The sequence below is a fragment of the Heptranchias perlo genome, unplaced genomic scaffold, assembly GCF_035084215.1.
Source record: "Heptranchias perlo isolate sHepPer1 unplaced genomic scaffold, sHepPer1.hap1 HAP1_SCAFFOLD_194, whole genome shotgun sequence".
Taxonomy (NCBI): domain Eukaryota; kingdom Metazoa; phylum Chordata; class Chondrichthyes; order Hexanchiformes; family Hexanchidae; genus Heptranchias; species Heptranchias perlo.
The window spans coordinates 376,763-403,811 of record NW_027139208.1 but is presented as its reverse complement, the minus strand read 5'-3'; the positions used below and the strand labels follow the sequence as shown (position 1 = coordinate 403,811).

Sequence of the window (27,049 nt, the reverse complement as noted above, 5' to 3'; positions counted from 1 at the left end):
CAGAGGGGGAGATCCGGGAATGACATCATCAGAGGGCCAGACCCGGGAGTGACATCATCAGAGGGCCAGACCCGGGAGTGACATCATCAGAGGGGGCAGAACCGGGAGTGACATCATCAGAGGGGGCAGACCCGCTAGTGACATCATCAGAGGGCCAGACCCAGGAGTGACATCATCAGAGGGTCAGACCCGGGAGTGACATCATCAGAGGGGCAGACCCAGGAGTGACATCATCAGAGGGGCACACCCGCGAGTGACATCATCAGAGGGGGAGATCCGGGAGTGACATCATCAGAGGGGCAGACCCGGGAGTGACATCATCAGAGGGGGAGATCCGGGAGTGATCCAATCAGATCCAGCCAACCCGTAAGTGAAGCCACAGTGGGCTGAGAAACTGGAATTAACGTCATCCGAGTCTCAGACATCAGGATTAATTTAACAGTTTTAGGGATTTGTTCCCACAATAAAATGCTGGAAGCACGGGTTCAGTGAATGTGGTTTGAAATGTGTGTAAATGTCTCAGTGAGTCAGTGACCCGGTGAAATGACAGAGTCCCGGCCTCGTAGTCTAACTGAACTCGGATCCTGATGTTAGACGGGATCGGTGGGAGGTCAGTGAAACGATTATTTTGCCAGGCTGTGAGAGAACCAAGAAAAAAGCCCAAACACCAGGATTTACTGCTGTATCCAAGAACAGAGTCTTCCCCCTCCCTCTCGACACTCCCACACACAATCCCTATTTCCCAGCCTTGCCCATCAGTCTCCACATCCCAGGAATGGGATCCTGAGGAGAAACTCTGGGAGCAGAGGACTTGGGCCCAGTCTTTAAACCTCTCTGGGTGAGGTGGGTAGGGCTGTTCCCATTCAGTCCATGTTGCTGATCTCAGATCATCAGACAGAACCAAGTTCCAGTTTACTGTCTTTGGATCCAGGCTCATTGGTGACCTTTGCCCTAGAGAGGAGAGAAGAATCAAAGAATCATGAATCATAGAAAGGTTACAGTATGAAAGGAGGCCATTCAGCCCATCGAGTCCGAGCTGGCTCAATGCAAGGGTAATCCAGCGAGTCCCACTCCCCCACCCTGCAAATTTTTTCCTTTCAAGTACTTATCCAGTTCCCTTTTGAAGGCCATGATTGAATCTGCCTCCACCACCCCCTCAGGCAGTGCATTCCAGATCCTAACCACTCGCTGTGTAAAAAAGTTTTCCTCATGTCACCTTTGGTTCTTTTGCCAATCACCTTAAATCTAGGTCCTCTGGTCCCTGACCGATCTGCCAATGGGAACAGTTTCTCTCTATCCACTCTGTCTCGACCCTTCATGATTTTGAATACCTCTATCAAATCTCCTCGCAACCATCTCTGTTCCAAGGAGAACAAGCCCAGCTTCTCCAGTTTATCCACGTAACTAAAGTCCCTCATCCCTGGAATCATTCTAGCAAATCTCTTCTGCACCCTCTCAAAGGCCTTCACGTCTTCCCTGAAGTGCAGTGCCCAGAACTGGACTCAATACTCCAGTTGTGGACGAACCAGTGTTTTATAAAGGTTCATCATGACTTCCATACTTTTGTACTCTATGCCTCTATTTATAAAGCCCAGGATCCCGTATGCTTATTTAACCGCTTTCTCAACCTGCTCTGCCACCTTCAACGATTTGTGCACACATACCACCAGATCTCTCTGTTCCTGTACCCCTTTTAGAGTTGTGTCCTCTAGATTATATTGCCTCTCCTCGTTCTTCCTAACAAAATGTATCACTTCACATTTTTCTGTGTTAATTTTCATCTGCCACATGTCTGCCCTTGCCACCAGCCTGTCTATATCATCTTGAAGTCTATCACTATCCTCCTCACTGTTTACTACCCTTCCAAATTTTGTGTCATCTGAAACTTTTGTAATTTTGTCCTGTACTCCCAGGTCCAAGCCATTAATATATATCAAGAAAAGCAGTGGTCCCAGCACCAACCCCTGGGGAACACCACTGTACACCTCCCTCCAGTCCAAAAAACAACCGTTCACCACTACTCTCTGTTTCCTGTCACTTAGCCAATTTTGTATCCATGTTGCTACTGCCCCCTTTATTCCACGGGCCGCAATCTTGATGATAAGCCTACCATGTGGCACTTTATCAAACACCTTTTGAAAGTCCATATAAACCACATCAACTGCATTGCCCTCATCTGCCCTCTCTGTTACCTCATCAAAAAACTCCATCGGGTTAATTAAACACGATTTGCCTTTAATAAATCCGTGCTGGCTTTCCCTAATCAATCCACCCTCGTCCAAGTGACTGTTAATTCTGTCCCGGATTATCATTTCTAAAAGTTTCCCCACTGCTGAGGTTAAACTGACTGGCCTTTAGTTGCTGGGTTTATCCTTACACCCTTTTTTGAACAAGGGTGTAACATTTGCAATTCTCCAGCCCTCTGGCACCACCCCTGTATCTACGGATGTTTGGAAGATTATGGCCAGTACCTCCCCAATTTCCACCCTTACTTCCCTCATCAACCTAGGATGCATCCCATCCGGACAGGGTCACGTATCTACTTTAAACACAGACAGCCTTTCAAGTACCTCTTCCTTATCAATTTTAAGCCCATCTCAACGATATCTTCCTTGACTGAGACTCTGGCAACATCTTCTTCCTTGGTAAAGACCGATGCAAAGTATTCATTTAGTCCCTCGGCCATCCCCTCTGCCTCCATCAGAAGATCTCCTTCATGGGTCCTAACCTGCCCCACCGCAAGAGATTGGTCAGACTGGGTTATTCCACTCAGATCAATGATTGACAGCTGCAGGGTGGGAGTGTCAGTATTTCCCAGACACTGTCAGCCCCATATTACCTCTTAGACTGGATTCATCCCATGTTAAATCAATGGCCTTCAATCAGAATCCCTGTTAAATAGCAGTGTGTGGGTCCCAGTGCTGTACACTCAGTGCAAACACTGCAGTGGAGACACACAGTAGCAGTCAGTTTAATCACACAAGTCCCTGGCACTGTGCTCACGTTCTCCCAGACACAATGGAGGGGATTCACCGGCACACAACACATCCCACAGACTCACAGTTCCAGCCCCACAATCTCAGCACCGGCTGTACTGGGAACACACAGCTCACAGGAGTGTGCCCTGGGCTCTCTCCCTCCTGTTACTGTTCCATCCTGAATACAGGAGCGTGTCCTGGGCTCTCTCCCTCCTGTTACTGTCCCATCCTGAATACAGGAGTGTGCCCTGGGCTCTCTCCCTCCTGTTACTGTTCCATCCTGAATACAGGAGTGTGCCCCGGGCTCTCTCCCTCCTGTTACTGTCCCATCCTGAATACAGGAGTGTGCCCTGGGCTCTCTCCCTCCTGTTACTGTCCCATCCTGCCCACAGCTTGATTAAAGCCTCCATCAGTTTACAAACAGTTCTGCGGATTCACCTGAGAATTCAGATGAATCTTATGTCCCTTCCGTTAGTCCCTGTTCACTGTGAGTTCCCCAGGACCCCCCTCCAGCCCTGAGTCTGAGACTCGGACCAATTCCGAGTTGTGGAGAGGAAAGAGGTGCAGGAACTCGACCCTCGAATCCTCTGAGCTAAACCCTGACTGAAGAAACACCAGAGAAAAACAAAGAGTTGAACAGAAATGAATCACTGCCCCCGTGATCCTTGTGTAAGATTATAAACAGACCTTGGGATATTCCCGCTCTTCCCGTGATCCCAGTCGACAGCTGGAGGACATTCCCTGGGACAGGGGCTGCCCCAGAGGAGCTGTGTGGGGGAGGAGTTACATTCGATGGGCCACTGTATTCGGTGGAAGCTGGCACTGTAAACAAAGCACACGGTGATTGGGAATTGTGACCCAGCGAGGTCCAGCCTCCTTCATATTACTGGATGGTGGGGTTATATAGTCTGTACATTTCTCTGTCATTAAATATTCGCAGATCCCCCGTGGCATTGCTCACACTCAGCGGGCCAGGCAGCATCTGTGGAGAGAACAAACAAGTCCATGCTTCGGGCGTTGACCCTTTCATACGTCGGGGTCAAAGTTCCTCGGGGGTTCCGCAGGGTCACTGCCATTTCCAGGGGTTCCCTCTGCCCACCCCTTACAAGGCCACTGATGGCGAGGGTGCAGAGCCTGAGACAGGGACTCAGTACCCCAGGATATCCCACTGTGTTTGGCCCTGCCAGGACCCAGACAATCAGCGGAGGCCGGTTCAGTGAGTGAGTCGAGGTGTACCGGTCTCCCGAGGGGCAAACGTGTACCCCTGAAGAAAAGGCCCACGGCCTGAGCAACCCCAGCCCAGGGGCGGGCGGGCACGGCAGGAGTGGTCTGGGCACCCACTGGCCCCGTGTAAATTCGGAGCCTCGCTGACCTCGCAAACTCCAGCAGGAGCAGGAGGGCCGGGATCTCCACCCACTGATTCCCATATCTGGGTATTTCTGGAATGGGTGGGTGGGTTTCTGAAGTGCCTGGTGTTACACTGGAAGCTGTTGTTTCTCTAGACACCTGCTGCCTGTTCGAAGCAGACCGGATTGTTTGAGCCAGTAATTAAGGTCAGAGCTTGTGGAGTCTGGGGACAAGCAGCAGAATGGATCGCAAGCTGGATACAGAACAGAAAACAGAGAGCAGTGATAAAGGTAGTTACTCAGACTGGAGGAAGTGGACAGTGGTGTTCCACAGGGATCGGTGCTGGGACCACTGATGTTCATTGGAAATACAATCTCTAAACTTGTGGATGACAATAAATTCAGGGGTATCGTTAATACTGAGGAGGACTGCGACTAAGGACAGGAAGATGTTAATAAACTTGCAGAATGGGTGTGTAAATGGCCAATGAATTTCAATATCGATAAGTGTGAGGTGGTGCGTTTTGGTGGGAGGAATGAGGAGGCCACATTCTCCTTGGAAAATAAGAGTCTGAATGGGGTCGAGGAGCAGAGGGACTCAGGTGCACAAATTCACAAATCATTCAAAGTGACGATGCAAGTTAACAAGGCCATAAAAATCGCAAACAAAGCACCATGGTTCATTTCTAGAGGAATAGAATTGAAAAGCAGGGAAGTTATGTTAAACTTGTATCGAACCTTGCTTTGACCACTCAGTACAGTTCGGGCCTCCATATTACAAAATGGATAGAGAGGCACTGGAGAAGGTGCAACAAAGATTTACCAGGATGACACCAGAACCGAGATGTTTTCACTATCAGGAAAGGCTGAACAGGCTGGGGCTCTTTTCTCTAGAAGAGAGAAGGCTGAAGGGTGACCTTTTTGAGGTCTTTAAAATTATGAAGTGATTTGATAGGGTGGATGTGGAGAAGATGTTTCCACTTGTGGGGTCGTCCAAAACGAGGGCCACTAAATATAATATAGTCACTAATGAATCCAACACAGAATTCAGGACAAACGTTTTTACCCAGAGAGTAATTAGAATCATAGAATCATTACAGCACAGAAAGAGGCCATTCAGCCCATCGAGCCTGTGCCAGCTCTTTGTAAGAGCAATCTAGTTAGTCCCATTCCCCCGCTCTTTCCTGGTAGCTCTGCAAATTTTTTCCCTTCAAATATTGATCCAATTCCTTTTTGAAAGTCACTATTGAATCTGCTTCCACCGCCCTTTCAGGCAGCACATTCCAGATCAGAACTACTCGCTGCGTAAAAAAGCTTTTCCTCACGTTGCCTTTGATTCTTTTGCCGATCACCTTAAAATTAGAATGTGGAACTTGCTACCACTTGGAGTAGTTGAGGTCAAAAGGACAGAGGCCTTTAAAGGGAAGCTAAATAAGTCCATGAGGGAGAACGGAATAGAGGATATGCTGATAGGGTGAGACGAAGCAGGGTGAGAGGAGGCTCGTGTGGAGCATAAACACCAGCACAGACTAGTTGGGCCGAATGGCCTGTTTCTGTGCTGTAAGTTTTATGTATTTGTAAGTTTTATGTAATTCTATGTAATTCGAATGGTAACCTCAGGATTATTAGCCGAGCCACGTGCTAATTGGCATCGGGACAAACGGATCAGGAAGGTGAACATGTGGCTGAAGGAGTGGTGTGGGAAGGAGGGGTTCCATTTCATGGGACACTGGGACCAGTACTGGGACAGGAGGGAGCTGGACCACTGGGACAGGAGGGAGCTGGACCACTGGGACAGGAGGGAGCTGGACCACTGGGACAGGAGGGAGCTGGACCACTGGGACAGGAGGGAGCTGGACCACTGGGACAGGAGGGAGCTGGACCACTGGGACAGGAGGGAGCTGGACCACTGGGACAGGAGGGAGCTGGACCACTGAGACAGGAGGGAGCTGGACCACTGGGACAGGAGGGAGCTGGACCACTGGGACAGGAGGGAGCTGGACCACTGGGACAGGAGGGAGCTGGACCACTGGGACAGGAGGGAGCTGGACCACTGGGACAAGAGGGAGCTGGACCACTGGGACGGACTCCACCTGAACCGGGCTGGGACCAAGGTCCTAGTGGAAAGGATAAACAGGGTGCGAAGATGTCTTTGTTCAGAAGTGTGCACAATGTCACACTGTTGAAACTGGAGGCAAACACAAGACTGGGCCAATCCTGTCGGACTTATTTGGACACAAGACTGGCCAGGCTGAAGGATTTTCTTACACAGAAGCAAATAAAAACAAAGGTATTACCTGGGGTGAGGACATACTCAGAGAGCACCTGGAGAATCTGAAGAAATATATCCCAGGAACAAACATGATTTTTACAGGTCTCCGGAAGAAGAGTGATTGTGAAGACTTGAGAGCTGACCTTAAACCTGCCACAGCCAAGTAATGTTCAACCACAGCATCTGCTGCCTTTATTTATTTAAAAAGGGCTTTAAATTAATATACTGGGGGGAGGTCTCAGTCAGAAACAATAGTAAAATGATAGGTTAATGATTGATAAAAGGGATAAGAGCAGAGTTCAGGTTATAAATAGTGATAGAGACACTCCAGGTGAAGGGAACACTGAAATAACTAAAGTCGTTACAGCAGGAGTGAGAAATAAGAAACGTGTTAAATTACACAAAGTGAGAAAGGCAGCAACAGGGCAGAAGGTCAGGTTCGGGTCTTTTGCCCAAGTAAGGGTTTTATTTACTAATGCACGGAGTACAAGAATTAAATTGAGTGAATTAGAGGCTCAAATGCAGCTTGGGAAGAGCAGAGTGGCTCAACTCAGAAAGGTGGTGAATTTCTTGAGCGCATTCAAGATAGTTTTCTGGAACAATATATTCTAGAACCATCAAGAGGACAGGCCATGCTAGATTCAGTAATGAGTAATGAGCCAGACCTAGTTTATGATCTAACAGTAAGGGAACATTAATCAAACAGTGATCATAATATGATAGTTGACATTACATAATATAAATGTTAGGTTTGAAAAGGAGAAACTTAACCCAGTTACTAAGATTCTAGATTTTGATCAGGCTGACTTTAATGGGATGAGAGAGACTGACGACAGCACACTGGTCAAAACTGTTATCTGGTAAAACGACAGATGATCAGTGGGAGGTGTTCAGAAAAAGATTTGAGCTTAATACAGGATCTGTATAAACCCCGAAGGAGCAAGAGCTCAACTTACCAAATAAAACAGTCACGGTCAACAAAAGAGGTGAGAGATAAGATAAAACGAAAGGGAAGAGTAAAGTGTAGATCCAGGGGACTGGGAGAGATTTGAAGAACAGCAAAGGAAGACAAAAAAGATAGTGAGAGCTGCAAAAAGAGAGAATGAAAACAAACATACGAAGGATATCAAGATTAACACAAAAAGATTTTACAATTATATTAGAGAAAGGGTAGACAAGGGGAATGTGGGCCCTTTAAAAATAGATGCAGGTAATATTGCAAATGAAAATAAGGAAATGGCAGACTTGTTGAATAATTACTTTGTGTCAGTCTTCACCACCCTAAATATTCACTCCCTTCACCACCGGCGCACAGTGGCTGCAGTGCGTACCATCCACAGGATGCACTGCAGCAACTCGCCAAGGCTTCTTCGACAGCACCTCCCAAACCCACGACCTCTACCACCTAGAAGGACAAGAGCAGCAGGCGCATGGGAACAACACCACCTGCACGTTCCCCTCCAAGTCACACACCATCCCGACTTGGAAATATATCGCCGTTCCTTCATCGTCGCTGGGTCAAAATCCTGGCACTCCCTCCCTAACAGCACTGTGGGAGAACCTTCACCACACGGACTGCAGCGGTTCAAGAAGGCGGCTCACCACCACCTTCTCAAGGGCAATTAGGGATGGGCAATAAATGCCGGCCTCGCCAGCGACGCCCACATCCCATGAACGAATAAAAAATAAATGTTCCCTATTTTTATTAATGACTTTGATAACACAATAAAGGGCCTTATATCCAAATTTTCCAATGACACAAAGATTGGAGGCATATTAAATAGTGGAGACAGGATCATAAAATTATAAAGAGACATTGATAGATTAAGTGAGTGGGCAAAACTGTGGCAGATGGATTTCAATGCTCATGAGTATAAGGTCATCCATTTTGGTCCAAAACAGGATCGATGTGAGTATATTTAAACGGTGAAAAGCTGGAGCAGTGGAGGTCCAAAGAGATGACGGGGTCCGTGTAAACAGATCACTGAAATGTAGTCGTCAGGTCCAAAACATAATCAAAAAGGTGAATGGAATGTGAGCCTTTATAAGTGGAGGACTGGAATATAGAGGGGAGGGAGTTTTCCTACAGCTGGACAAATCCCTGGTTAGACCACATCTGGAGTACTGGGTACAGTTCTGGGCACCGCACTGAGAAAGGATATATTGGCCTTGGAAGGAGTGCAGTGTAGATTCACCAGAATATTACCAGGGCTGCAAGGGTTAGATTATGAGGAGAGATTATATAAACGAGGCTTGTATTCCCTGGAGGTTAAGGGGTGATTTGATTGAGGATTTTAGGATTTTGAAAGGAATTGATCGGGTCGTTAGAGGGAAATTTTTTCCACTGGTGGGGGAGTCTAGGAAAAGGGGACATGACCGTAAAATCAGAGCCAGGCCAATCAGGAGAGAAGTTAGCAACTCATCATTTTAAATCTGAGATCGATAGATTTTTGCTCGCCAAGGGTATTAAGGGATAAGGAGCCAATGTGGGTGGATGGAGATAGGATACAGATCAGCCATGATCACATTGAATGGTGGAACAGGCTCGAGGGGCTGAATGGCCCACTCCTCTCTGTAATTAATGAGATAAGACGACAGTGAGTCTGTGTGAGTGGCCAGTGTCCATGTGTCAGTATTATCATCTCCTGGTATTGCAGGTGCTGGGTGTCATTGCAGATTGACATGGTTGCTGCCACTGTGTGGTTTGTGCTGATTCTGATTGACAGTTCTAGTAACGACCCAGCTGGGGGGGAAGTGTGACAGCTGCTGCTGTTTGCTTTAATTCACCTGTGTACTGTTTAACCCCACGTTACAGCACTGAGCTCTGTGGAGACTGAGCACCAGAGTTATAAGGACTCGGAGAAAAGGGCAGCAAATACTCGAAAACACTTGTTCTGTTGGACCCAGGAAGCCAATCGATGTGTGGGAACAAGTTAAGTCCTGTTTTGTGAACTCATCCACTGATTGGCTCTTGCTTCTGTATAGTTTTGCTTCATGATAAATTCCAGTAACTGTTTTTCACCCGTACAGAGAACAAAACAGACCGACTGTGTATTGTGTAGAGTGAACCAGACAGCACGGGTGTGACAGACCCGAACACAGTGAAACTGACGGGGCAGGTATTACAGTCGGTGAAACCGACAGGAAAACGGTGTGTGAATTACAGAGTGAAACAGATCAGTCAAGTATTAGAGAATGGAACAGATAGGGCGGGTATTAAAGGGAATGGAATAGAGAGTCACAGTAATACAGAGAGTGAAACAGACAGGGCAGGGATGGGAACAATTCAATAAATAAATCCTTTTGATGCCAACTGTGGGAACAGTCAATGTTCCTTAAATCAGTCAGTATCAGGACTTCCATTGATTTCAATCTCTCTCTCTCTCTCTCTATCTGTTTATATTTGTGTATTTATTGATTGTGTCTATATCTATCCGAGTCTATGTGTGTCTCTGTGACAGGACATGTGTGTCTGTGTGTGTTTCTTGGCAGGGTGTGTGTGTCTGTGTGAGTCTCTGTGACAGGGCGTGTGTGTCTGTGTGAGTCTCTGTGACGGGGCGTGTGTGTGTGTGTGAGTCTCTGTGACAGGGCGTGTGTGTCTGTGTGAGTCTCTGTGACGGGGCGTGTGTGTCTGTGTGAGTCTCTGTGACAGGGCGTGTGTGTCTGTGTGAGTCTCTGTGACGGGGCGTGTGTGTCTGTGTGAGTCTCTGTGACAGGGCGTGTGTGTCTGTGTGAGTCTCTGTGAGAGGGCGTGTGTGTCTGTGTGAGTCTCTGTGACAGGGCGTGTGTGTCTGTGTGAGTCTCTGTGACAGGGCGTGTGTGTCTGTGTGAGTCTCTGTGACAGGGCGTGTGTGTCTGTGTGAGTCTCTGTGACAGGGCGTGTGTGTCTGTGTGAGTCTGTGTGACAGGGCGTGTGTGTCTGTGTGAGTCTCTGTGACGGGGCGTGTGTGTCTGTGTGACAGGGCGTGTGTGTCTGTGAGAGTCTCTGTGACGGGGCGTGTGCGTCTGTGTGAGTCTCTGTGACGGGGCGTGTGTGTCTGTGTGAGTCTCTGTGACAGGGCGTGTGTGTCTGTGTGAGTCTCTGTGACAGGGCGTGTGCGTCTGTGTGAGTCTCTGTGACAGGGCGTGTGTGTCTGTGTGAGTCTCTGTGACAGGGCGTGTGGGTCTGTGTGAGTCTCTGTGACAGGGCGTGTGCGTCTGTGTGAGTCTCTGTGACAGGGCGTGTGTGTCTGTGTGAGTCTCTGTGACAGGGCGTGTGTGTCTGTGTGAGTCCCTGTGACAGGGCGTGTGTCTCTGTGTGAGTCTCTGTGACAGGGCGTGTGTGTCTGTGTGAGTCTCTGTGACAGGGCGTGTGTGTCTGTGTGAGTCTCTGTGACAGGGCGTGTGTGTCTGTGTCTTTGTAAGTTCCTGAATTATTTTGGATATTCCCAGCTGTCTGAACACAACTCACCCGACCTGCTCTCAGTCCCTTATATTGGAGAAAAGCTGCACGTTCTTACCAATGATTCCCAATATGTCTGAGTGATACTTTTCTGATCCATTCAGCCTCTTCTGGATAAGTTGAGATATATTGGACAGGTTCAGGGTGAGCGCTGGAACATCTGGGTCTGTGACTCTCTGAGTCTCAGTCACTCTGGAATGAAAGAGGAGAGAATGTTTTTATCAGTGGGGACATTTCAGATCAGAAACCTAAAGGGGAACGAGTGATCAGTGCAACAACCTGCACCCCTTCTAATGCTCGTACTGAGACCCCGCAGCAACCCATCCTGAAAATGGCAGAATCCCGGGATTTGCAGTCTCCCTGCATTCACACTGATCTCCACACGTGCAGTGGGATCCTGGTTTGCTGCCACTTCAGCTCAGTTTGTGATTTTCAAAGCCGTCTGTGTTCAGTCCAGTTTCTCTGTACTGGAGCCCTCATCTTTCCATTATTAATAATTATTATTTTCCCGAGGGTCTCCAGTCTGTGCTCCCCCCTCTCTGCAGGATCACACTCTCTACAATCATGTGAAGTGAGGAGAGGAGAAGGAACAGCCTCCCAGGTAGAGGTAGACGTAGAGAGGAGGAGAGGTAGATGTAGAGAGGTGGAGAGGTAGACGTAGAGAGGTGGAGAGGTAGACATGGAGAGGAGGAGAGGTAGACGGAGAGAGGTGGAGAGGTAGACATAGAGAGGAGGGGAGGTAGACGTAGAGAGGTGGAGAGGTAGACGTAGAGAGGTGGAGAGGTAGACATGGAGAGGAGGAGAGGTAGACGTAGAGAGGTGGAGAGGTAGACATAGAGAGGTGGAGAGGTAGAGGTAGAGAGGTGGAGAGGTAGACATGGAGAGGTGGAGAGGTAGAGGTAGAGAGGAGGAGAGGTAGACATAGAGAGGTGGAGAGGTAGAGGTAGACAGAAGGAGATGTTTAGGGGGAGAATTCCAGAGCTTAGGGCCTAGAAAGCTGAAAACACGGCTGCCGATGGTGGGGTGAAGCAAATCGGGGATGCACAAAAGGCCAGAATTAGAGGAACGCAGAGTTCTCGGAGAGTTGTAGGGCTGGAGGAGGTTACAGAGACAGGGAGTGACGAGGCCATGGAGGGAATTAAAACAAGGATGAGAATTTTAAACTCGAGGCGTTGCTGGACCGGGAGTCAATGTGGGTCAGTGAGCAGAGGGTGATGGGTGAACGGGACTTGGTGCGAGTTAGGATACGGGCAGCAGAGTTTTGGATCAGCTGAAGGTCATGGCGGGTGGAAGATGGGAGGCCGGACAGGAGAGAATTGGAAAAGTCGAGTCGAGAGGTAACAATAGCATGGATGAGGGTTTCAGCAGCAGATGCTGAGACAGGTGATATTATGGGGTGGAAGTAGGAGGTCTTGGTGATGGAGAGGAAATGGGGTCGGAGGCTCAGCTCAGGGTCAAATCGAACGCCGAGGTTGTGAACAGTCTGGTTCAGACTCAGACAGTGGCCAGGGAGGGGGATGGAGTCGGTGACCAGGGAACGGAGTTTGTGGTGGGGACCGAAGACAATGGCTTCGAACTTCCCAATATTTAATTGGAGGAAATTTCAGCTCATTCAATACTGGATGTCGGACAAGCAGCGTAACAAATCAGATGCTGTGGAGGGGTCGAGAGAGGTGGTGGTGAGGTAGAGCTGGGGGTCGTCAGTGTACATGTGGAATCTCCCATTTCCCACAGGCTGCCTGAGCCAATAACCCCTCAAACCACAGTTAAACATCACTCAATATTCCCACCATTTGAAAGCACCTTATCTGGGAAGGTTTCCAAGCGGTGATTCTACTTTCACTCTTCTCCCAGATACAGGGGAAGGTTCCCTATCAGCAGCAGGTACTGTGTGACTGAGAGGAACTTACCTGGAAAGGAGCTGCTTCGAGTTCTGTGAATAAAGAGAGGAGATCAAATCAGTCAACGAACAAATCAACACCCAATGGAACCAAAGAGTGAATTTGGGATTGAGAGTAAAGAGTTCAGTGTATAACAGTAGGTGGGGCCAGTCACAGGAATGGGCAATAATCCCACATTTCACTGCACTCCATCCTGGGGCAGCGCCAACACTCCGAGGGCAGGGCTGAGGGGGCAGCGCCAACACTCCGAGGGCAGGGCTGAGGGGGCAGCAGCAACACTCCGAGGGCAGGGCTGAGGGGGCAGCGCCAACACTCCGAGGGCAGGGCTGAGGGGGCAGCGCCAACACTCCGAGGGCAGGGCTGAGGTGGCAGCGCCAACACTCCCAGGGCAGGGCTGAGGGGGCAGCGCCAACACTCCCAGGGCAGGGCTGAGGGGGCAGCGCCAACACTCCGAGGGCAGGGCTGAGGGGGCAGCAGCAACACTCCGAGGGCAGGGCTGAGGGGGCAGCGCCAACACTCCGAGGGCAGGGCTGAGGGGGCAGCGCCAACACTCCCAGGGCAGGGCTGAGGGGGCAGCGCCAACACTCCCAGGGCAGGGCTGAGGGGGCAGCGCCAACACTCCGAGGGCAGGGCTGAGGGGGCAGCGCCAACACACCGAGGGCAGGGCTGAGGGGGCAGCAGCAACACTCCGAGGGCAGGGCTGAGGTGGCAGCACCAACACTTCGAGGGCAGGACTGAGGGGGCAGCGCCAACACTCCCAGGGCAGGGCTGAGGGGGCAGCAGCAACACTCCGAGGGCAGGGCTGAGGGGGCAGCGCCAACACTCCCAGGGTAGGGTTGAGGGGGCAGCGCCAACACTCCGAGGGCAGGGCTGAGGGGGCAGCGCCAACACACCGAGGGCAGGGCTGAGGCGGCAGCGCCAACACTCCCAGGGTAGGGCTGAGGGGGCAGCGCCAACACTCCGAGGGCAGGGCTGAGGGGGCAGCGCCAACACACCGAGGGCAGGGCTGAGGGGGCAGCACCAACACTCCGAGGGCAGGGCTGAGGGGGCAGCGCCAACACTCCGAGGGCAGGGCTGAGTGGGCAGCGCCAACACTCCGAGGGCAGGGCTGAGGTGGCAGCGCCAACACTCCGAGGGCAGGGCTGAGGGGGCAGCGCCAACACTCCGAGGGCAGGGCTGAGGGGGCAGCGCCAACACTCCGAGGGCAGGGCTGAGGGGGCAGCACCAACACTCCGAGGGCAGGGCTGAGGGGGCAGCGCCAACACTCCCAGGGCAGGGCTGAGGGGGCAGCGCCAACACTCCCAGGGCAGGGCTGAGGGGGCAGCACCAATGCTGGGCCCAACCAACAATCTTCAAACAATTCAGCCCTCTCACCAGCCTCACAGAAACGCCCCATTCCCCAGACATGGCCCTGTTTATATTGAAGATGTACCTGAATAAAGGAGAGATGGTCCCTCTGTACCAGACTCTGGGTTTCTCCATCTATTAATGTAATCTGTTCCATCCTCTTGTTTTATGCTTCAGAACAGCTTCTAATCTGAGAGAGAGCTCGGAGACCCTCCTCATCGATCAGTTTCAGTGCGTATTCTTCATCTTCTTCCAACTGTCTCCTCCATTCAGAGAAGCTCTTCGATAGCTTTCCTTTCAGCTCATTGATTCGTGTCTGAAACCCAAACCAACTCTCATTACAAACGGCCCTTCCACACAGCTCTTACCCTGAGCACATGGCACTTTCCAGGGACGGGACAGTTTGTTTCGATCACTACTCGATCACCGTTAAAGATAGACAAGCAGTGGGGGAGGGTCTACTGGGAGAGAAAACAGAGTTTCACGAGTGTTGCCTTGAGCCTTGAGTTTAATAGAAAGAGCACTGTATTTAGACTGTGTATGGCACTGCCACCTGGTCCATCCACACCTGGAGTGATGGGTCCAGTTTTGGTGCCCACACCTGGTGAAGGAGATTGAGACTCTGGAGAGGACGGTGGCCAGAACGACACGTAGTCTGATGGATTTTAGTTCTCAGAATCGGCTCCAAGAGGGAGGGTGATTTAGAGAAAGGCAGGCCGAGAGGGACATGATTGAGGTTTTTAAAATGATCGAGGGATTATTGGACTCACTCGTTGGGTGAGGTACTTGAGATGGATCGGGATGGTGGGACGAGAGGGCCTGTGTATGAAATCCATAGGCACAGAGTTAGGTTAGACCCCAGAGTCCTCGATCTCTGGAACAGACTCCCTGAACACGTGGGGGGTATGGAGTCACTCCCACCCTTTAAAAGGGAGCTGGGGAGGAATTTCCCAGAGTTTGTCCTGAATTGTCTGCAGGTGTTTTTTCTCTCTTCTGTTTGCCTTTCCCAGGTGAGTCCATGGTTCGGGGTGGATCAGTGGTGTGTGTGATTGAACCCTGTCTGCATGGGGCAGGCTCGCTGGGACTAATGGTCTTTTCTTCCTCTTCCTTTCTATGTTCATCTGACACAGGCTTCAGGGCAAGTCTCCAACTTCCAGCCTCTGACTGTGTCCGTTTCAGTAAATCCAGTGCCCAAGTGATGTAATAATATTCCCTGGGAGGTGCAGGGAGAGTTAAGCAGCTCCCCCTCACATCAAACACACGGGGAACTCAGTGTAATCAGTGACTCGGCCCCAACACAACCAGCCTGGTTTGGAAGGCCTGTTTCTGATGTGCTCATTGACTCAGCGGGGAGAGAAACCCTTTCTAAATCCAGTCCCACTTTACCCACCTTTATTTCAGCTTCTGATCTCTCCAAGTCTCCCTGTTTGCTGGAACAATTCTGCTGGACTCCCTGAAGACTCTCGATTTCTCTCTCCAATTCTTCCTGTAAAGGCAATTGGAAAGTGTTTAAAAGGGATTCAAACTGGAATGTAAAAGGGAAATGATTCCGTTCCAGGAGTGACCCCACTGGGTGTGGATAGAAAGTAGTTTTGGGGGATTCTCAGTGTCTGGGCCCTGAGCAGAAATATTCCCTTCTGTGACTCTCAGTAAAGAGGCGCTCCCTGCCCTGTATAAACTGAGGAACCACACACACACCGGCTTCTTTTCACACTGACTCACCGTGTGCTGCATTTTCACACGGACTCAGCTCCTCCATTTCCAGGAATCAGCCGAGGGGAAAGGGAGACAGACTCAGTCACACCAGCATTTCTCAAACACCAATTCCCTCTTGTTGTGAGAAACAGTTTCTCCCCCCAGCCCCTGAGTCTCACCCCGTGGGTGTCCCTCACTCCCCCCACCGGTGACGGTCCTCTCCCTGCTGGTCAGATGGCAGAATACCCCAGTGTTACACAGGGCGACAACATGCTCTGCTCTCCAGCCCTATGCCATGGAGTGTCAGTTCTCACTGGTGCCCACACAGTGAATTACTGAGCTCTACAGGAAAACTCTCCCTCACTGTATTTAATATCAGGAATTGTGTCACTCACCTTAATTGCAGCTTGTGCCTCATCCAGGCTCAGCAGTGTGTGGGATTTATGTTTCCCTATTATTGTACAGGAAACACACACATACTCTGCATCATCTTCACAGTAGTATTCAAGGATCTTCTTATGGTCAACACACTGCTTGTCTGTAACATCAGCCACAGGTTCGATGAGGGTGTGTCCACTGAAGGCCTTGTTCAGCAGATGTGGTTTTAAATGACTGGAGCAAAATGATGTTTCACATTTCAGACACGTCTTCACAGCTGGGGATGGATTCTCGACACAGTAATCACACACAACATGGGCTGGATCAGCTCCAGGCTCCATTCCTGCAGCACCTGAAGCAGCTTTCACACAGCACAAGAGAGACTGAGGAACCAGAGCAGGAAGTGAAATTCTTATAAACACCCGGTGCAGGGAGCGACGATGTTAGTTTCACTTTCATGATTCACTCTGTCTGAAGATTAACCCTTTCAGGCTTGCAGTAGCAGGTCAGAACCAAAATCAGAAACACAAGATTACAATTTTACAATCTGGAGCCAGAATACAGCAAACTGGGCTCAGTAAACACAAACTGAAAACTAATCATCTCAGACCAGACCCAAAATGGTTTAAGAAACAAATTAAAACTGATATAAAGTGGGAAAAATAAACGTTACAAATCCTGCAGAGAGGAAGGTGAAGGAGATCTCTGGGAGGAATAGAAAAATATACAGAAAAAGTTAAAAGGTTCATCAGAGGGGCAAAGAGAGTTCAAACAAAGCAAACCAGCAGAGGCTACAAGTCTCAGTAAACTCAACACGAAACATATCCAAACAACACAGAGCTGTGACCAACAAAGATAAAATAATGTTGGAGAACAAATCCAAAACAGGAGAATACAGTCAGAGGAAGTCACAATCAAACTGTACAGGGTCTGGTCAGACGCACCTCGAGTACTGTGTCCAGTTCTGGTCAGACCCACCTCGAGTACTGTGTCCAGTTCTGGTCAGACCCACCTCGAGTACTGTGTCCAGTTCTGGTCAGACTCACCTCGAGTACTGTGTCCAGTTCTGGTCAGACCCACCTCGAGTACTGTGTCCAGTTCTGGTCAGACCCACCTCGAGTACTGTGTCCAGTTCTGGTCAGACCCACCTCGAGTACTGTGTCCAGTTCTGGTCAGACTCACCTCGAGTACTGTGTCCACTTCTGGTCAGACCCACCTCGAGTACTGTGTCCAGTTCTGGTCAGACCCACCTCGAGTACTGTGTCCAATTCTGGTCAGACCCACCTCGAGTACTGTGTCCAGTTCTGGTCAGACCCACCTCGAGCACTGTGTCCAGTTCTGGTCAGACCCACCTCGAGTACTGTGTCCAGTTCCGGTCAGACCCACCTCGAGTACTGTGTCCAGTTCTGGTCAGACCCACCTCGAGTACTGTGTCCAGTTCTGGTCAGACCCTCCTCGAGTACTGTGTCCAGTTCTGGTCAGGCCCACTGTGTCCAGATCTGGTCACAGGAACATAGGGACGGAATAGCCTCTGCAGCCCCTCGAGACTGTTCCACACTGAAATTTGGTCCTGTCTAATCTGTATCTTAACTCCATTTACCCATCTTGGTTCTGTAACCCTTAATAACCTTGCCTAACAAATTCTACCAATTTCAGGTTTGAAATTTTCAATTGACCCCCAGCCTCAACAGCTGTTTGGGGGAGTGAGTTCCAGATTTCCACTCCCCATTGTGTGACGAACTGCTTCCTGACATCACCCCTGAATGACCGAGCTCTAATTTTAAGGTTCTGTCCCTGGACTAATTAACTAATTTGAAGGTTATGCCCCTTCTTCTGGATTACCGCACCAGAGGAAATAGTTTCTCTCTATCTGGTTAAAAAGCAGGAACTCAAATATAGTAATCTCTGGATTACTCCCAGTGCCACGCACGAGTGAGTATTGGAATAGTCGCATTAGACAGGTTAATGCGTTGCTGGAGAAATGGTGCAGGAGTCAGAGCGTCAGATTCCTGGGGCATTGGGACCAGTTCTGGGGCAGGAGGGATCTGTTCAAAATGGATGGGTTGCACCTCAACAGAACTGGGACCAATGTCCCCCCGGGCAGGTTAAAGAGTGCTGTGGGGGGAGGGTTTAAACAAATTTGGCAGGGGGATGGGCACCAGGAGCAAACATTAGAGAGGAGAAACAAGGTGCACAGAGGACTGGGAGGGAGACTAAAGAATAGTTCAGAAATAGGAGGGAGCAGATAGGGGGGTAAATGTGAGACAGTCGAAGATGAGTTTAGAGTGCGTGTGAATAAATGCAGGTATCGTGATCAATAAGGTTGGTGAGCTGCAGGCTCGAGTCACCACATGGGACTATGATATAGTGGCAATAACAGAGACCAGGCTCAAAGAAGGGGAGGATTGGGGACTTAATATCCTGGCTACAAGGTATTCAGGAAAGATAGGGAAGGAATGAAAGGAGTTGGCGGGAGGCGGGTGGGTGGTGGCAGTATTGATTGAGGAAACCGTTATAGCACTGGAAATGGATGATGTATCTGAGGGTCAAAGAGAGAATCTATTTGGTTCGAATTAAGGAACAATAGAGGATCTATTACACCAATGGGTGTACACTATAGGGCACCAAATAGTGGGAAGGAGATAGAGGGGCAAATTTTCTGGCAAATTACAGAAAGATGCAAAAACTATAGAGTAGTGATAATGGGGGATTTCAATTATCACAATATGGACTGGGACAGTAACAGTGCAAAGGGAAAAGAGGGGGAGAAAGGCAAAAAATGTGACAACATAAGAAGATCAGAACATAAGAAATAGGAGCAGGAGTAGGCCACATGGCCCCTCGAGCCTGCTCCGCCATTCAATCAGGTCACGGCTGATCTTCGACCTCAACCCCCCCCTTCCTGCCCGATCCCCATATCCCTTGATTCCCCGAGAGTCCAAAAATCTGTCGATCTCAGCCTTGAATATACTCAACGACTGAGCATCAACAGCCCTCTGGGGCAGAGAATTCCAAAGATTCACAACCCTCTGAGTGAATAAATTCCTCCTCATCTCGGTCCTAAATGGCCGACCCCTTATCCTAAGACGATGCTCCCTAGTTCTACACTCTCCAGCCAGGGAAACAGCCTCTCAGCATCCACCCTGTCAAGCCCCCTCAAAATCTTGTATGTTTCAATGAGATCACCTCTCATTCTTCTAAACTCCAGAGAGTATAGGCCCATTCTACTCAATCTTTCCTCATAGGACAACACTCTCATCCCAGGAATCAATCTAGTGAACCTTTGTTGCACCGCCTCTAAGGAGGGTAAGGAGACTAAAACTGTACAAAGTACTCCAGGTGAGGTCTCACCAAAGCCTGGCACAATTGAAGGAAGACTTCCTTGCTATTGTCCTCCAACCCCCTTGCATTAAAAGCCAACATACCATTTGCCTTCCGAATTGCTTGCTGCACCTGCAGGTTAACTTTCTGTGTTTCGTATACTAGGACACCCAAATCCCTCTGAACACCAACATTTAATAGTTTCTCACCATTTAAAAAATATTCCCTTTTTCTATTCTTCCTTCCAAATTGAATAACCTCACATTTCCCCACATTATATTCCATCTGCCACCTTCTTGCCCACCTGTTGATATCCCTTTGCAGACTCTCTGTGTCCTCCTCAAAGCTTACTTTCCCATCTAGCTTTGTATCATCAGCAAACTTGGGTACATTACACTCGGTCCCTTCTTCTAAGTCATTAATATAGATTGTAAATAGCTGAGGCCCAAGCACTGATCCTTGCGGCACCCCACTAGTTACAACCTGCCAACCTGAAAATGACCCGTTTATCCCTACTCTCTGTTTTCTGTCCATTAACCAATCCTCTCTCCATGCTAATATATTATCCCCAACCCCACGAGCCCTTATCTTGTGCAACAACCTTTCATGTGGCACCTTATTGAATGCCTTTTGAAAATCCAAATAAATTACATCCACTGATTCGCCTTGATCTAACTTGATAGTTACATCCTCAAAAAACTCCAGTAGATTTGTCAAACACGATTTCCCTTTCGTAAAACCATGTTGACTCTGCCGAACCATATTATGATTTTCTCAGTGCCCCATTACCACGTCCTCAATAATAAATTCCAGCATTTTCCCAACGACTGATGTCAGGCTAACTGGCCTGTAGTTCCCAGTCTTCTCTCTCCCTCCTTTCTTGAATAGCGGGGTTACATTTGCAACCTTCCAATCCACAGGGACCATTCCAGAATCGATGGAATTTTGGAAGATCACAACCAATGCATCCACTATCTCTGCAGCCACCTCTTTTAGATCCCTCGGATGTAGGCCAGCAGGTCCAAGGGATTTGTTGGTTTTTACTCCCGTTAATTTCTCCAGTACTTTTTTTTAACCAGTACTAATTACTTTAAGTTCCTCACTCTCATTAGACCCTTGGTCCCCCACTATTTCTGGGATGCTTTTTGTGTCTTCTACTGTGAAGACAGATACAAAATTCTTGTTTAACGTCTCTGCCATTTCCTTATTCCCCATTATCATTTCTCCTGTCTCAGCCTTTTTTTTTATTCGTTCATGGGACGTGGACCAGCATTTATTGCCCATCCTTAATTGCCCTTAAGAAGGTGGTGGTGAGCCGTCTTCTTGAACCGCTGCAGTCCGTATGGTGAAGGTTCTCCAACAGTTAGGTAGGGAGTTCCAGGATTTTGACCCAGCGACGATGAAGGAACGGCAATATATTTCCAAATCGGGATGGTGTGTGACTTGGAGGGGAACGTGCAGGTGGTGTTGTTCCCATGTGCCTGCTGCTCTTGTCCTTCTCGATGGTCGAGGTCGTAGGTTTGGGAGGTGCTGTCGAAGAAGCCTTGGCGAGTTGTTGCAGTGCATCCTGTGGATGGTACACACTGCAGCCACCATGCGCCAGTGGTGAAGGGAGTGAATGTTTAGGGTGGTGGATGGGGTGCCAATCAAGCGGGCTGCTTTGTCCTGGATGGTGTCAAGCTTCTTGAGTGTTGTTGGAGCTGCACTGATCCAGGCAAGTGGAGAGTATTCCATCACACTCCTGACTTGTAGATGGTGGAAAGGCTTTGGGGAGTCAGGAGGTGAGTCACTCGCCGCAGAATACCCAGCCTCTGACCTGCTCTTGTAGCCACAGTATTTATGTGGCTGGTCCAGTTAAGTTCAGCCTCTAAGGGACCCACATTACTTTTGGTACTCTCTTCCTTTTTACATACTTGTCTTACAATCTGTTTTCATATTTCTTGTTAATTTACTCTCATATTCTACTTTCTCCCTCTTTATCATTTTTTTGGTCATCCTTTGCTGGTTTCTTAAACCTCTCCCAATCCTCAGGCTTACTACTCTTCTTGGCAATATTGCAAGCCTCTACTTTTATTCTAATACAATCCTTAACTTCTTTAGTTAGTCACAGATGGATCACTTTTCCTGTGGGGCTTTTATTCCTCAATGGAATGTATAGTCATTGAGAGTTATGAAATATTTCTTTAAATGTTCGCCATTGCTTATCTGCCATCATACCTTTTAATCTAATTTCCCAATCAACCTTAGCCAACTCACCCCTCATACCTATGCAATTGGCTTTGTTTAAGTTTATGACTCTAGTTTTGGACTTAAGTACATCACTCTCGAATGCAATGTGAAATTCTATCATATTATGATCACTCTTCCCCACAGGATCCCTGACTATGAGATTACTAATTAACCCTGTCTCATGACACAAGGCAAGATCTAAAATGGCCTGTTCGCTGGTTGGTTCCATGATGTATTGTTCTAAGAAACTGTCTCAAATGCATTCCCTGAACTCGTTCTCCAAACTACTTTAGCCAATTTGATTTGCCTAGTCTATATGAAACTTAAAGTCCCCCATGATTATTGCATTACCTTTATTACAAGCTCTTCTTATTTCTTGATTTATACTCTGTCCAACAGTATAACTACTATTTGGGGGCCTATAAACTACTCCCACCAGTGTTTTCTGCCCCTTGTTATTTCTTATCTCCACCCAGACCGATTCTACTTCCTGATCTTCTGAGCCAAGATCCTTTCTCACCACTGTCCCTATCTCATCCTTTATCATCAGTGTCTCCCCCACACCCTCCTTTTCCATTTTGTCTGTTTTTTGAAGAGTCTCATCACAATGTCTGCACTCGGACTCCAGCTCAACAACTCTGAGCCGAAGTTCCTCGAGTTGCAGACACTTCCTGCGGATGTGATTGCTCGGGATCTCACTGGTCTCCACCAACTCCCACATGCTGCAGCAACGACACACCACCTGCCCGGACACCCCATCTAACCTTGTTTTATATATTCAATTAGTTAAACTTTTAATTCACTCAGTATTCTTAGCTTTAATAATGAATTAGTTGATCTAGTTTAAGTTATTAGTTTAATAAAGTAATAGTTAGAGTTTCCCAACTCTTAGTTTAAACCAATGACCGAGTTTAGAGAGCAAAAAATCAGTAAAACTCACCAACCAATAACCTGCCTGCTGCTCTGTGACGTCACTCCTTGATTAGTTTTGTTTGTTTTTTGTTTTTTGTTTTTGATTTCACCGAATAATCCCGGGGTTCACCGAATAATCCTGGGGTTCACCGAATAATCCCGGGGTTCACCGAATAATCCCGGGGTTCACCGAATAATCCCGGGGTTCACCCAATAATCCCGGGGTTCACCCAATAATCCCGGGGTTCACCGAATAATCCCGGGGTTCACCGAATAATCCCGCAGTTCACCGAATAATCCTGCGGTTCACCGAATAATCCCGTGGGTCACCGAATAATCCCGGGGTTCACCGAATAATCCCGCGGGTCACCGAATAATCCCGGGGTTCACCGAATAATCCCGTGGTTCACCGAATAATCCCGGGGTTCACCGAATAATCCCGTGGGTCACCGAATAATCCCGTGGGTCACCGAATAATCCCGCGGTTCACCGAATAATCCCGGGGTTCACCGAATAATCCCGCGGGTCACCGAATAATCCCGCGGTTCACCGAATAATCCCGTGGGTCACCGAATAATCCCTCGGTTCACCGAATAATCCCGTGGTTCACCGAATAATCCCGCGGTTCACCGAATAATCCCGCGGTTCACCGAATAATCCCGTGGTTCACCGAATAATCCCGGGGTTCACCGAATAATCCCGCGGTTCACCGAATAATCCCGCGGTTCACCGAATAATCCCGCGGTTCACCGAATAATCCCGCGGGTCACCGAATAATCCCGCGGTTCACCGAATAATCCCGCGGGTCACCGAATATTCCCGCGGGTCACCGAATAATCCCGCGGGTCACCGAATAATCCCGCGGTTCACCGAATAATCCCGCGGTTCACCAAATAATCCCGCGGTTCACCGAATAATCCCGTGGTTCACTGAATAATCCCGCGGTTCACCGAATAATCCCGGGGTTCACCGAATAATCCCGGGGTTCACCGAATAATCCCGTGGTTCACCGTGCTCTCCTGGGGTTCACCGCCCTCTCCCTCGTCGTTCACTGCCCTCTCCCTCGTCGTTCACCGCCCTCTCCCTTGTAGTTCACTACCCTCTCCCGTCGGTCTCTGCCCTCTCCCGTGGTTCACCTCCCTCTCCCTCGTGGGTCTACACACCCCCCGTGGGTCTCCGCCCTCTCCCGTGGGTCTCCGCTCTCCCCCGTGGTTCTCCGCCCTCTCCCGTGGTTCACCGCTCTCCCCCGTGGTTCTCCCCTCTCTCCCGTGGTTCTCCGCCCTCTCCCATAGTTCTCCCCTCTCTCCCCGTGGTTCTCCCCTCTCTCCCCTGGTTCTCCGCCCTCTCCCATAGTTCTCCCCTCTCTCCCCGTGGTTCTCCCCTCTCTCCCGTGGTTCTCCGCCCTCTCCCGTGGTTCTCCCCTCTCCCATCGTTCTCCCCTCTCTCCCCTGGTTCTCCCCTCTCCCGTGGTTCTCCCCTCTCTCCCGTGGGTCTCCGCTCTCTCCCCTGGTTCTCCGCGCTCTGCCGATTCTGACAGTTCTGCTGCCGCCGCTCTTTAAATCTTCTCCTCATCCTCTCCCGTGGTTCTCCGAGTACCGGGAGGGAGAACGTCATCCACAGGCTCCCTCAGGGATGTCCCAGGAGTGAAGCCAATTCTGTAAAGGCTTTCGAACAGGCTGAAGAGAAACGTGTGTTGCTGCGAAATGCTGGATTGGGAGAAACCGAGGCAGGAAACACACTCCCACTATTTGTGCTCTCACATGTTTGGAATCTGCAACCAGCAAAGAAAAGAGAAAGAACTTGCATTTCTATAGCGCCTTTCACATCCTCGGGACATCCCAAAGCGCTTTACAGTCGATGAAATACTTTTGAAATGTAGTCCCTGTTGTAATGTAGGAAACACGGCAGCCAAATAATGCACAGCAAGATCCCACAAACAGCAGTGAGATAAATGACCGGGTCATCTGTTTTAGTGATGTTGGTGGAGGGCTAAATATTGTCCAGGACTCCGGGGAGAACTCCCTTTTGCTTCTTCGAATAGCAGCATGGGATCTTTTACATCGAGCTGAGAGGGCAGACAAGGATTCGATTTACTGTCTGATCCAAAAGATGGTACCTCCGACAGTGCAGCGCTCCCTCAGTACTGACCCTCCGACAGTGCAGCGCTCCCTCAGTACTGACCCTCCGACAGTGCAGCGCTCCCTCGGTACTGACCCTCCGACAGTGCAGCGCTCCCTCAGTACTGACCCTCCAACAGTGCAGCGCTCCCTCGGTATTGACCCTCCGACAGTGCAGCACTCCCTCAGTACTGACCCTCCGACAGTGCAGCGCTCCCTCAGTACTGACCCTCCGACAGTGCAGCGCTCCCTCAGCACTGACCCTCCGACAGTGCAGCGCTCCCTCAGCGCTGAGCCTCCGACAGTGCAGCGCTCCCTCAGCGCTGACCCTCCGACAGTGCAGCGCTCCCTCAGCGCTGAGCCTCCGACAGTGCAGCACTCCCTCAGTACTGACCCTCCGACAGTGCAGCACTCCCTCAGCGCTGAGCCTCTGACAGTGCGGCGCTCCCTCAGCGCTGAGCCTCCGACAGTGCGGCGCTCCCTCAGCGCTGAGCCTCTGACAGTTCGGCGCTCCCTCAGCGCTGAGCCTCCGACAGTGCAGCACTCCCTCAGTACTGACCCTCCGACAGTGCAGCACTCCCTCAGCGCTGACCCTCCGACAGTGCAGCGCTCCCTCAGCGCTGAGCCTCTGACAGTGCGGCGCTCCCTCAGCGCTGAGCCTCTGACAGTGCGGCGCTCCCTCAGCGCTGAGCCTCCGACAGTGCGGCGCTCCCTCAGCGCTGAGCCTCCGACAGTGCAGCACTCCCTCAGTACTGACCCTCCGACAGTGCAGCGCTCCCTCAGCACTGACCCTCTCACAGTGCAGCGCTCCCTCAGTACTGACCCTCCGACACTGCAGCGCTCCCTCAGCACTGACCCTCAGACAGTGCAGCGCTCCCTCAGCACTGACCCTCTCACAGTGCAGCGCTCCCTCAGTACTGACCCTCCGACAGTGCAGCGTTCCCTCAGCACTGACCCTCCGACAGTGCAGCGCTCCCTCAGTACTGACCCTCCGACAGTGCAGCGCTCCCTCAGTACTGACCCTCCGACAGTGCAGCGCTCCCTCAGCGCTGACCCTCCGACAGTGCAGCGCTCCCCCAGCGCTGAGCCTCCGACAGTGCAGCGCTCCCTCAGCGCTGAGCCTCCGACAGTGCAGCGCTCCCTCAGCGCCGAGCCTCCGACAGTGCAGCACTCCCTCAGTACTGACCCTCCGACAGTGCAGCACTCCCTCAGTACTGACCCTCTGACAGTGCAGCACTCCCTCAGCGCTGAGCCTCTGACAGTGCGGCGCTCCCTCAGCGCTGAGCCTCCGACAGTGCGGCGCTCCCTCAGCGCTGAGCCTCTAACAGTGCGGCGCTCCCTCAGCGCTGAGCCTCGGACAGTGCAGCACTCCCTCAGTACTGACCCTCCGACAGTGCAGCACTCCCTCAGCGCTGACCCTCCGACAGTGCAGCGCTCCCTCAGCGCTGAGCCTCTGACAGTGCGACGCTCCCTCAGCGCTGAGCCTCCGACAGTGCGGCGCTCCCTCAGCGCTGAGCCTCCGACAGTGCAGCACTCCCTCAGTACTGACCCTCCGACAGTGCAGCGCTCCCTCAGCACTGACCCTCTCACAGTGCAGCGCTTCCTCAGTACTGACCCTCCGACACTGCAGCGCTCCCTCAGCACTGACCCTCAGACAGTGCAGCGCTCCCTCAGCACTGACCCTCTCACAGTGCAGCGCTCCCTCAGTACTGACCCTCCGACAGTGCAGCGCTCCCTCAGCACTGACCTTCTGACAGTGCAGCACTCCCTCAGTACTGACCCTCCGACAGTGCAGCGCTCCCTCAGTACTGACCCTCCGACAGTGCAGCGCTCCCCCAGCGCTGACCCTCCGACAGTGCAGCGCTCCCTCAGCGGTGAGCCTCCTACAGTGCGGCGCTCCCTCAGCGCTGAGCCTCCGACAGTGCGGCGCTCCCTCAGCGCTGAGCCTCCGACAGTGCAGCACTCCCTCAGTACTGACCCTCCGATAGTGCAGCGCTCCCTCAGTACTGACCCTCCAACAGTGCAGCACTCCCTCAGCACTGACCCTCTCACAGTGCAGCGCTCACTCAGTACTGACCCTCCGACACTGCAGCGCTACCTCAGCACTGACCC

The 27,049-nt window shown here is 50.5% G+C and overlaps 1 protein-coding gene across 1 annotated transcript; it reads right to left on the bottom strand.

Moving 5' to 3' along the window:
• Window positions 1-203: 203 nt before the first annotated feature.
• Window positions 204-2,686, bottom strand: LOC137309958 (E3 ubiquitin-protein ligase TRIM39-like). Its single transcript, XM_067977954.1, has 2 exons — window positions 2,557-2,686; window positions 204-951 (listed from the first exon to the last, which is right to left on the bottom strand). The coding sequence occupies exons 1-2, from the start codon at window positions 2,684-2,686 to the stop codon at window positions 431-433; spliced, it is 651 nt and encodes a 216-aa protein (XP_067834055.1). The 3' UTR covers window positions 204-430.
• Between the last annotated feature and the right edge of the window lie 24,363 nt (window positions 2,687-27,049).

Coding starts and splice junctions, on each gene's coding strand:
- LOC137309958 (XM_067977954.1), bottom strand. CDS start 2,686: ATGGCCGAGGGACTAAATGAATACTTTGCATCGGTCTTTACCAAGGAA. Junction 952..2,556: donor GAAGAGGTACTTGAAAGGCT/GTCTGTGTTTAA, acceptor TCTCCTCTCTAG/GGCAAAGGTCACCAATGAGC.